At 48.3% G+C, this 12,500-nt stretch overlaps 1 protein-coding gene across 5 annotated transcripts in view; it reads right to left on the reverse strand.

Annotated features, from left to right (window-relative positions):
* The window catches only part of LOC311358579 (tensin-1-like), a 41,137-nt gene that overhangs the window by 16,209 nt on the left and 12,428 nt on the right, over nt 1–12,500 (reverse strand). For 3 of the 5 annotated variants that reach the window (XM_084478662.1, XM_084478663.1, XM_084478661.1), the window contains exons 4-7: nt 7,385–8,899; nt 6,058–6,132; nt 2,540–2,748; nt 1,959–2,100 (exon numbers count right to left, since the gene is read on the reverse strand). In XM_084478662.1, coding sequence (XP_084334788.1) covers nt 1,959–2,100; nt 2,540–2,748; nt 6,058–6,132; nt 7,385–8,899 — 1,941 coding nt within the window. The remainder of the gene's footprint in view (nt 1–1,958; nt 2,101–2,539; nt 2,749–6,057; nt 6,133–7,384; nt 8,900–12,500) is intronic. The other 2 variants (XM_084478664.1, XM_084478665.1) reach the window with 2 other exon arrangements.

Raw genomic sequence — 12,500 nt, forward strand, 5'->3', positions numbered from 1 at the left:
AAACGTTCCCTCACAGAAAAGGGTTTCACAGTCGAGTGTAAAAAGATGGGCGTTAAAAAACATGACGGCCATTTTAGTGTGAAGGTTTTTACGGGTGAGTCTAGGGAGAGCTGATAGGATGAGATCACTGGTGGAGCTCCGTAATACTCGACTCGTGTTTAAAAGCACAGGAGGGGACGGTGTGTGTGTGTGTGTGCGTGTGCGTGTGCGTGTGTGTGAGAAGGGGGTAAGGTATTTAGCGCTGACACTGCACTGAATGTGCACACCACATGTGGATGTGCAGAAAGACGGGAGAAGACAGAGAGTTGATCGTTTACTTTAACTCTCTGCCTGACAGATTCCGTCAGGTCTATTTATCCCGTGGTATCCAGCTCATTAAGCTCACTGTGTGTCTGAAACATTGACTGATCAAATGTCTGTCATATGAGCTGCTTTCAATTCCGTTTCTAAATCCATCCATCTGTCTGCCAGCTTCCAATTTCTTTTAATTTTTTTTGATTGGTCAAGGATCTCATGAATATGGATTGTGGGATTCTGACTACGTTGCAGTGATATTTCGACTTACAGACGTGTGACTATAACTGAATCATACTCTGTGTATATCAGTTACAGTAGGCCAGGAACAATCTTTGTTCAAGTGACTTGTTTATGCGCAAAATACACAATAGGAATAGATTTGTGGGTGTAAATAGTGTGAAATAAAGGTATTTTCAGATTTTGATGCAGCGATTAATATTTCTCTGTCAATCTAAGATGAAAAAATGGTTGTTTAGAAAGAAGAAGAAAAAGATTTAGAACATCATATTACTGAAGGTTTAAGCGCTCAAGCAATCACACGTGGTAGAGGGAATGTCATTTAACTCTTAATGGAAAGAGATAATCTAATCTATTTGAATGCAATAACCTAGCTTTTAATTATGAAATAGGATAGGATAGTTTCACAGCTCATCCATTACGACATACTACCTATTTACCACATTTATCAACAATATTTGTTATATGTGGTATATTGGTATATTGTATGTGGACATTTGGATAACTGTCAAGCATTTTACTGAAAGAAACTATAATGGGCCTTATTCACGTAGAGGCCAACTTGGTTCCATCTTGTTTCTAAACACTAGCTGGGTGATGGAACTGAAACCTTCAGCTCATATATGGTAAGGAATATGGAGTAGAGTCTATGACATCACCAAATGGTTTACATACCACTGTTATGAGCCTTAGATTTAATGTTATGACTTTGGCGACACCTTTGGCCATAAGCGGTACTTGTTCCCAGAGATACCACCACTGACACCAAGTTCTTACAAATCAGAATTCTGCAAATGAAAGGGCTTTTATCAGACGGCCACAGGCTCACTCACTATTGTGTTACCTCATTTGACTATAGATAGTGACTTAACTGATATTTACATGAAAATCATAGATATCACCACTTTAATAACTCTTTAATGAAATAAAACTGTCAAACGGGAATTCTAAAAAACAAAGAAAATGAAAATATTGGCGATAGATTCTGAAAATTAAATCCCAAATTTACCAATGACTTAGAAAGGCTAACATTCTTTTTGAAAACAACCACCACGAGCCACCTATAGGCCGTTAGCTGAACTACACATCAGCCGCGTCCGCAGGGCTTCACAAACAGGTGGTCACGGCTGCCGCTTGACTCCACCCCCATGCTGGCGTTTAGAACCAAGATGGCCACCAGCGGAATAAGGCTACGGAATAATAAAGAACCTTCTTCTCTCTGTCTACTAACTAATGATAAAGAACCTTCTTCTCTCTGTCTACTAACTAATAATAAAGAACCTTCTTCTCTCTGTCACTGTCTACTAACTAATAATAAAGAACCTTCTTCTCTCTGTCTACTAACTAATGATAAAGAACCTTCTTCTCTGTCTACTACCTCCTAGGCCAGAGCTCCACAGCGCCCTCTGCCAGCGGGGACTTACACAGGTTGAAGTAAGGGGTTTGCGGCGACACGGGGAATGCAGGGGTTTGGGGGAACACCTCACCACCAGCCAGGGGAGAGGGGCTCATGGGGCCCCCCGCCTCCAGCTCCTCGAAGGCCTCCCGGTAGCTGTGGATGTGCCTCTGAAGCAGGGGGGCCATGGAGACACACACACACACAATATCAAAGAGGAAGCACAAAGACACACACACAGCAAAGGGAAAAATAGTTAGTTCATATTTTTGATTAAAAGTCAAAATGTTTTGATTCCTCAAATAAATTACACAGGGTTGATTCTGGTTAATGAAATTGTTGTGACACAACTGAGGTCTCTATAACTTAACATGAATTTAAAGGAAATGAATTATAATAATACAAATACTTAATAACACAAACAATAGCAGCTACATCCCCAGTATTTACAGACTAGGCCTTGGTGATGACGTGAATACGATATGGATATAAGAATAGACTGCACCAATAGAGATCCTCCAGAGACGTATATCATATAGATATACATCATATAGATATACACCATGAGGACCAAAACCAGAAAACTAAGAGAAATGAAGTGGCTGTTACCTCCTTGGGTCTCCCGCCAGGGTTCAGCGCGATGGCGTTGACGAACTCGGGCGAGACGCAGCGGATTGGCGAGCGCAGGGCTCCGTCGGGGCAGCTGGCGTCTCCGCCGCCGTCCGGAAGGTTGTGGAACTGCCCGCCGTCGCTAGGCGCCCGGTGGCGTGGCGACGGGGCCGCGGGGTCCTCAAACGAAATCCCCCGAGACTGGACGCCTGAACGGGAATAGACACGGAGTGGAGTAAGACACGGCAGGGCGGACTTCCCGTTCCCATCGTTCCATAAAGAACATCACATCAGAGTTCCCATTCCGCAGGCTCTGGTGCCTCCGGAGACGTTTCCACGTGGGGGAGTGGGGACTCTTTTTACGGTCGCACGGGTGGCTGGAAGCGAGGCATGAGGATGCACTGGGATGCATTGAAAGCCCGGCCAGACGCAGCTCTCGCACAGCCTGGGACGAGTTCAACAAGTAGACGACAAGGACCGCAGTGTGAAGACACACACGCACGTACACACACACACAAACAAAGGGTTGCGTCAAGCAGGCTCATTTGGGGTTAGAAGGATACAGTCGGTGAGTTTTATCTGACACAAAGCATGATTTGTTTGTCAAGGGTTTTAAAAATCTGGCATTTTGCAGCCCTCGAGTTGTGAAGCTGTGGCTACGACACTCTTTTTGGCTGCCTTGAAATAGTGATCAAGACGTTCTGCTACGAGGGGACGGTTGCATCATCAGTTTACTGACTTAAATGATTGAGCAGCGTCTTTTCTGAAAAAGGGAAACTTTTATTATCATTTATTTATGCACTGGCTGAAAGTTTGTGAAAGGTCGAGACGTCAAGCTCCCCGGGGGAAAGGTCGAGAGCTGAAACACTATCGTTTAAAATCCTGAATCGACTGTTGATAACGACGTCAGCTGAAACTATGGCTATCCAATTAATTTATTAGCTAGTAGCATTTTGATTATAGAGCACTTGAACCGCAGTACTGTTGAGACTACGAGAGACACCTCCCTACTTCTGATAAATATAATAAATATATTAGTTACATCCCCATAACTACTCATGTAAACAAAGGAACAAACACTGGCTAACAATGTGTCCCAACAAAGGGATGGCCTCCATCCATGAGGTCCGAACAGACGCGCCCCTGCTGTCAGAGAGCACTGAGTGTTATGGAAACCGTGAACAATATTTACTGCCTCTTCTGTCGACCTCTCTCTTAGACCCAAGCGGACCAAAGCTGAGACATGTGGTGGAGTTAGCCATAGCATCCGCCTGCAGCTGTGAAAATGTAAAGACACAGTAAGAAATGTTTGGGAGCGAGGCCTAGTGCCAGAGAGACATAGTTTAAGTGGTTATGAAAAAAAGGAAAAACTATTTCCCCAATGGTTCCCGACTAAGACAACCACAAACTGTCATTCTGGTTATCTGGGGTTTAGCATTATTTTTTATTATGAAAAATGATAATGGTTTTCTAATGGTGGATGAAAATATGCAACTGATCATTACGGTTCCATAATACTGTAAAACCTATGATAACCAGCTGCCAATCACACAGTCGTATATGTTTGTAACTCCTCCAATTTAATTTGAATGCTTTGATTGTACTCAACATCACTTGTACAGTAAGTTTCTTAGGGAGACTAAAATCTGCTGAATGACGTAATGCTAGAATATACTAAGGAGCTAGCATCCAACACAATCATCTTGTTCTAAGGACTAGCAGCCAACCACCATCTTGTTCTAAGGCCTAGCATCAACACAGCTATCTTGTTCCCAGGGCCTGGCACGGACACATGTTCAGGAGATGGACGTGGTGGGTGTGTGCTCAAGTACGTCTTGGAACGCATGCAGTAACCCCAACACCACATCCCAACCCCCCTCCCCCTCCCATCCCTCCAAAAGCCCTCCACGCAGCCGTCGCTGGAAACACGCAAACCAGATGTATGTGAGCTGCTCTACAGCAGAGCGCTGTCAAACACCAGGGCTGTTGCCTGGGCAACGCCTAATGGCTTCCAGCTGGAGCGGCGTGGGACTCCCATGGCTCTTTAGGATCCTGGACTCTTTTTCTTTCAGTTTCTTCCTTTTTAATTTAGTCAAATATTTAAACCAATATACAAGACATGTGGAGCAGCATAATGTTGATTCCAAAACAAACTTGAGTGCTGATTCTCGCTTTTCTTTTACATGAGCAAGAAAAACATGTTGTTTTTTCCCCAACATTGTTCTGCACACCTGCGTGCAGGAGGTTATGCAAGGTGGGACTGCAGGTTAGTACGAAGGTACCTATGTAACATTTGAAGGTTGGTCAGATGGGAGAATTTTACCCTCATCTCGGATTCAAACTGTGGATTTTATCTCCCATGTTATTGCTTATATTGTAATTCTACACAGTGGATGGCTGAGAGCATAAAAAAGCTGTGAAAATACACATCAAATTTGACCATGGATATCATGATATGTATTCAGTAATACTATCTGATCTCATTCTACAGGACGGTCTACAGGGCGCTGTTGTCTACGACAACCTCACAGACATTAACGTCTGGGGGCCCTGGATAACAAACCAGACCAGGGGACTCCTGGGGGCCTCTGAGAAGACAGATTAGGGCAGTGTCCTGCTCCAAACCTCCCCTCGGACTGCTTGGACCTCAGTGATGTGTTCAACTGGGCCTTGTGCGTCCCACTCCTGGATTGGGTGTCCTTTCACTGTCCTGTCTGACGGGCGGAGGGAAACAGGGCGTGCTATAAAGGAGAAAGGAGCCCAGTGTTTCCTGGGCCCTGTTATTGTTACCCAAGTTTAGTTTGAAAAAAAAATAAAGGTCTCTTGTGACATGCACTCGGGCAGGCTGGCGGACAGAGAGGTCTTTGTGTCTGTTTCATCCCTGCTGAGACTCAACGTTATCCAGCTGATTTCTGTCCAGGTGATTGCGAAACTCAAAAAAAAAGATTTGTGTGATCTGATTAATGAACATGAAGAACAACAAGATAAGAAGGGGGCTAAACCGAGGTTCCTGTAAAAGAACACGACTCTGCGGGCTGTATTGTATGTTGCATGGCCTGGAGACGAGCGATTGACCAGGGACATGGGAGTGGGCTGAGCATAGCGCTGTGCATGTGTCTTTAACGGCTCCTTTTCACAACCAGGTGTGAGGTTGATCAGCCATTACAACCCCTTTTAAAATATGACCTATAGTGACGGCAAATGTGTCCACACAGATGGGAATGCAATTTGTTATGGCTATTCAACGTCACACCTCGTGGGAGAAAAAAGGCCATTTAAACGGCTAAGGCTTTTCTGAAATCGCTTGTTTGAGCAGTGAGAGTGAATACAGCTGACAGTGGAATACAACAAATAAGGTGAAGATGACATGAGTAGGAAAAACAGCGGCAAAGACACCAGATGAGATCGGCAGAACACTGCAATCAAGACACAATCAAGGCATAGGATCACAGATGACACAGTTGGATTAGGACAACACAGAACCCAGACTGGATGCACACAGCAGAGGACAAACCAACCAGGAGGAGACTGGGAACGTTGGTGGGCAGACTGAGGGGAATTCTTTCGGACACTTCGTGTCCGAGCCGAGTACTCTGGGAAAAGATGGTAAATGGTTGAAATAAAAAATAAAGGAAGAAATGGTTTAGGACTAATCAAGGAGAAAGAAAGTAAAAAAGGAAACAGGATTGATGAATAATGAAGTAGCATGTTTGTAACCATAACAGAGGAGAAGGCGGATGGATGAAGGATAATCCTTGGATGTCAATACAACAAAAATAACATACTAGTACAAGTACTTATATTTGGACGTGGCGTAAACGTTCAACCAGTTGTGTTTGTTAAGATAAACGATCTTTTAATGTCTGGTCTTCTAAAGTGCACTGTGCTGTTGATTCTCTCTGCCTCAGCCATTACACAGCCTCCCTTTGTGGATCTGTCTTCTCTGGGCAGGACCAGCCTAATGTATTTGCTTTGGGGCTGTCAACTTCCTGCTCTGGAAAGACCACTTCCTGTTTGAGCCTGTGTGATAGCCACTGGTGAGCTGACAGGGGAGATAAGGAGGGACCCTGTTTGAACAGAACTGTGAACACAGAGCGAGGCTGTCCATACTGATGGCAGGCTGCTGCTGTTGGCTTTGGATTGGAGGCTGCACCGATGGATTATCGTGGTTAAACTTTCATCTGCATTACGTAACCTTTCAAAGTTAGCCACAACTTGGGGCAACTTTTGTTAAGAAAGATTTCAAACTTGTCAACACAGACTTTAAGTCTGCACAAAACTGTACCATTGACATCATTATTATCATTCTCATCATACATTCTTACGTACTCATTCTTACATTCTTACGTTTCTCAACAAATCAGCTCAGTTAAGTTAGCATAAGAGCAAAACATCATCATCATCATCATCATCATTATTTTATGCGATACTTAAGTGTGGACACATTGACATCATCCTCCATTATTGTACTGGTTTCTCTTCACACACTCACACAAGAACTCACCAGCCACTCGCTGGGCCACCAGGCCCTCTACGGTGAACACCTCACAACACACACTAAGAACTCACCAGGCCCTCTACGGTGAACACCTCACAACACACACTAAGAACTCACCAGGCCCTCTACGGTGAACACCTCACAACACACACTAAGAACTCACCAGGCCCTCTACGGTGAACACCTCACAACACACACTAAGAACTCACCAGGCCCTCTACGGTGAACACCTCACAACACACACTAAGAACTCACCAGGCCCTCTACGGTGAACACCTCACAACACACACTAAGAACTCACCAGGCCCTCTACGGTGAACACCTCACAACACACACTAAGAACTCACCAGCCACTCGCTGGGCCACCAGGCCCTCTACGGTGAACACCTCCTCCGGGTCCTCTCTGGGCTGGGATGAGGCAGAGGCTGCGCTGGGGCTCCTCTCCATCTCCGGGGCCTCCGGGGCCTCTGGGGCCAGGACCATGGTGCTGGGAGGGTAGTTGTTGATGGGCTTCAGCTGGAAATGCCCCCCTCCACCGCTGGAGGCCTGCGGCTGTAGACCGGTCCCGTTGGGCAGGGTGGCGTAGCCCTGGAACCCGGGGCCGTGGGACGAGCCCGGGGCGGAGCTGAAGTGGCGGCTCATGTCGGGGCCGGCGGGCTGGGCGGGGTGGTGAGCGTGGATGGCGGCGTCGGCCTGGTAGGACGGCCTGGCCTGGCTCTGGGAGAAGGAGGGCTGGGTGGTGACCACGCCGGCCGCCCTCAGCGGGGCGCTCTGGGACTTGGGCACGGCGGGGCGGCCCGGGTCCAGGTCCAGCATGAGGAGGTTGAGGGTCTCGATGGACTGCTCGATCTCCTGCTGCGAGGTGCTGCGGCGGTGGGGGAACTGGGACAGGCTGTTCTTGGGCGGGCTGAAGCTGAGGCCCTCCGTCATGGGCTCCTCCGGCACGCCGAACCGCTGCCAGACGTTGAGGCCGCGCTGGACGGCGTCCTTGCTGCTGGTGGTCCGAGTGGGGGCTCTGGGCATGGCCTTCAGCTCCCCGCCGCAGGACAGCGAGCGGTGCAGGCCGCCGTTCAGACCGCCGTTCAGACCCACGGGGGCGTCGCCGGAGGGCGGCGCCGACTCGCTCTGCGTCACGCCGTCGGCTCTCCCGTAGTGGACGGCCGAGGACTCCAGAGGCCTCTGGGGCGCGCTGCGCTCCAGGTAGGGCACGTGGTCCTGCCCGTTGGTCACCTCCGACTGGTAGTAGAGGTCGGCGGGCGTGGCCCGGCCCTCGGTGGAGGAGAAGGTCCCCAGGCTGTCCACGCTGGTCCCCTCCTGGCTGGTGGGGAGCTCGTCGTCCAGGATGTCCGTCTCGCGGTCCATGGTGCTGCTGCTGCCGGCGGTGGCGGTGGCGGTCGGCGTGGTGAGGGCGTTGTGGTGGCCGTTGACGTGCACCTGGGCGGGCACCAGGTGCAGCATCCTGCCCGCGGCCTGGGCGGAGGGAGCGGGCAGGTAGCCCTGCCGGTGCAGGGGTCCCTCCAGCCCACTCAGCAGCTGGTCCAGCTCCTGCTTCTCCTGCAGGCTGAGGGGCTGCTGGGCCGGGACCTGGCGCTGCTCCTCTGCGACGGAGGGGGGGTTTGTCTGGCTCAGAGGCGCTGTGGGCGGGGCCACGAGCGCGGCTTCATCTGTCCGGTCGGTCTTGATGGAGGCGGTGGAGTTTCCCGAGTCGCTGCTCACTGAGAGGGCGTGGTCGACGGCGGGGAGGGCGTGGTCGACGGCGGTGGGCGGCAGGCCGTTGGCCGCCAACGAACCCTCGGCTGACTCCTTCTTGCGGACTTTGGCGTACAAACTGCCGTCCAGCGGACCTTCTGTGTGGATGACTTCTGGAGACGACAGCAAAACAGAAGAAGGATAGAAACTGGTTAGTGTCTGATGACTAAATACAGTGCAACGTATATACACCACCCAAATGTACAAAGTGCAGGAGTTATTATGGGTCCTCAAAGTGCAGGAGTTATTATGGGTCCTCAAAGTGCAGGAGTTATTATGGGTCCTCAAAGTGCAGGAGTTATTATGGGTCCTCAATGTGCAGGAGTTATTATGGGTCCTCAATGTGCAGGAGTTATTATGGGTCCTCAGCGTTGGCTCAGGCCCTCCCTATTCTACCAGCCCTCAGGAAGTGAGCCGGGCTGTGGCATGTGTGGTGGAAAGGAGGATGAGGTCATCCAGTACGACTCTGCCCAGGATCCCAACAGGCCCACGGCCCCTGACCAGTGGGCCCCTCCAGGGCCCACAGCCCCTGACCAGTGGGCCCCTCCAACACAATATCTGCTCTTTGCTTGGTGCTGTCGCCAAGACGTTGCCATGCGCTGATGTACTGAGGATTAAACAGACCTGATGGGTCATGGCTTTATTATGAACACACTCATACGCACATGGATGTGCACACACACAGACACACACACACGGCAATATATATCATAGAAATGTGGATAACAGTCTTTTACACACCAACAGAACCTTTCTTCTATCTCTTCTCAAGAAAACACACATACACACACACACACACACACACACCACACAGGCCACTCCCATGGGGAGCTGGGGAGGGGACCTCCCACTAGAGGCTCTAAGCTCTTAGTCATGGCTGGAAAATCCTCCTCAGAGGGGGGGGGGGGGGGGGGGGGGGTTAGGGGGAGGCTTCCCCTGCCCACGAGCAAGACAAAGACACCACTGACTGAAAGAACACAGGGAAATGCATCTGTTGTTGTTGTGTCTCTTCTCTTCAACGCTCTTTGTGATGCAGTTTTGCAATGTAACAACACACACACACACACACACACACACACAGACACACACACACACACACACACACACACACGCACGCACAAAGACACACACCCCCAGACCCACACACACTCACACATACAAATTGCCTGTGAACCAGCTTTGACGTAAACAGTGCAAATGGACATGACATCAGGGCACTGCATGCGTAAATCACACATATTAAAGTGTCTTCATCTTACAAGCTTCACCTTATATATCAAAGATAGCACCTTCATGCTAAATATAGCCTGTGCAGTATGGATTCTACATTAGTCTGTGTTAGCCGTCACGGTGCTAAACATAACAAATCAGTATTTATGGTCTCTCTCTATACTTGTCAACGTCAACTACACATAGAGTTCACGTCCCTCTCGTGACATATGGGTCATCCCTCGAATCAAACAAGCAGCTTCTTCATGACTAGAAAACATGAAAAGCTTCCGGTGCTGATCAGTTTAGCAACTGAGTAGAGAGAAATAAAAACATGAAATGTGGATTATTAGGAGGAGTGAGTACTATGGAGTACTATTACTATGTAGTACTAGTACTATGTAGTGATTACCATGTTTGTTTACAAACCAGTACCAGAAATCAACTGAAGCATACTGTGTTCTTGTTGAGCAAACACGGGTGACATCAAGTGAATCAAACGATAGCACTGTGACTACAGCTCCCATGATACCTCAGAACCCATGACTAGATTGTGTATCTGACGATACACAATCAGATGAGTGGAACGGGTTCACACAAAGACCTTCCGTGTGTCCCGTGTGTGTGTCTGTGCGTGTGTGTGTGTGGGGATATGTGAACCTGTACATATCTCCATCAGAGCTTTGGAAAATGAAAAAGAAGCTTTGTACTGGTGCATTGTGGGATTTCATGATATGCATGCTGGGAGGTCGTCTTGGTTGACCCTGAGAGGGAGCTCGCCAACACCAGAACGTTCTGGGACAGGGTGGTGGCCGTGTGTGTGTGTGTGTGTGTGTGTGTGTGTGTGTGTGTGTGTGTGTGTGTGTGTGTGTGTGTGTGTGTGTGTGTGTGTGTGTTCTACGTCTCTCTCTCTGTCTGTGTGTCGGTCAGTCTCTGTCAGTCTTTCTCTCTCTCTCTCTCTCTCTCTCTCTCTCTCTCTCTCTCTCCCTATCAGAATTTATAGCTGTGTGTCCCCTTCTTAAGAGGGTAAAAAATGTTTTCCACCAAAACATTGTATCCTGTGACTTAACATTAGTATCTCTATCTATTTAGATCCATTTAGTAATGAAGAAGTTGACCACCTTACAGTTGAGAACTATGACAGTATGTGCATGCTTTCTACTTTGCACCTGTCAATTATTCTATTATATTTTATTATGCAGATTCATTCAGTGTTGCAATTCTACAGAAGCTGCCAGTGAATGTCGCTCATTAAGGTAAATATCACCGTAAATGCAACACATACTCATATATACATGTGTGCTACCATATAGAGACATAACTCATTTATAAACCTCATAAAACGACTCGAGTATCAAGTGGGAGGTATAGGTGCCCACAAGCACACACACACACACACACACACACACACACACACACACACACACACGTGCACCCTAAGACCAACATAGACATACATCATGAAAGAGGACCTCTCAGTGATCACCATCTCTTTCAGCGAGTTGTTTATCCACCTGCCTGTCTCCAAAAGTGAGAGTAGATAGCACCTGTAGTGAAGGACGCAGAGCCAGCTGACTCCCTCCACCCCCAGCCCCCTAGCCCTTCATTACCCCCGGGCGCAGCTACAAGTGCACTGCTCTCACTTTAAAAAACATTCTGCATCAACAGGAGATAATAGAGTCATTGAAGATGATCTTAACAGTTTGTTATTAAAACGTTTGTCTGCACTGGCATATTCACTATATTAACACTTTGACACTTTTAAGTGTGTTTTAATGATTCACTAACACCAGTTGGTTGATGTGATGTGTTGCTCTGTAAATATAAAGTTTGTTGCCTAGAGGAGAAGCAGCCTCTGCTTACCTGAGTGGACGCTGGTCCGCAGTGTCGTCCTCCCAAACTAAAGCCAGGAGCAGCCCTGCTCCCCCAGCGCTGGCACTCCCACCACTCCTCCTCCTGCCCCTCCTCCTCCTCCTCCTCCTCCTGCTCCTCCTGCTGCTCTATAGCTGCACTCCCACCACTCCTCCTCCTGCTCCTCCTCCTCCTGCCCCTCCTCCTGCTCCTCCTGCTGCTCTATAGCTGCGGTGGTCGGGACAGCGGCCCACTGCCTCGCTAACAGCTAGCGGCTCCGTGGCTCTCACTGCTTCAAATGAGCTAATGCTGCCCATAGAGGGGGAGGGCTTTGAGTACTCTATGTGTGTGTGTGTGTGTGTGTGTGTGTGAGATTGAAGGTGATAGCGGTTTTGTGTGTGTGTGTGTGGGCTATATTAGAGGCAGTATGATAAAGAGCATAGCGATCCGTCTCACACACTCAGTTTTCCATCCTATATTTATACGGTATGAAAGTGACCGATAAAAGAGCACTTTTTAGGCTTTTCCAATGTTTACAACCTGCGTGCACATAGTTTAAAGAGCAACACATTTCTCAATTGACTACTTTGTCCAGTGCTATAAAGCACAGTATGATGAAAACAAAACAGGACAGGTTTCAAGAGAATGTAGTAA

Source organism: Micromesistius poutassou (assembly GCF_964030765.1).
Source record: "Micromesistius poutassou genome assembly, chromosome: 14".
Taxonomy (NCBI): domain Eukaryota; kingdom Metazoa; phylum Chordata; class Actinopteri; order Gadiformes; family Gadidae; genus Micromesistius; species Micromesistius poutassou.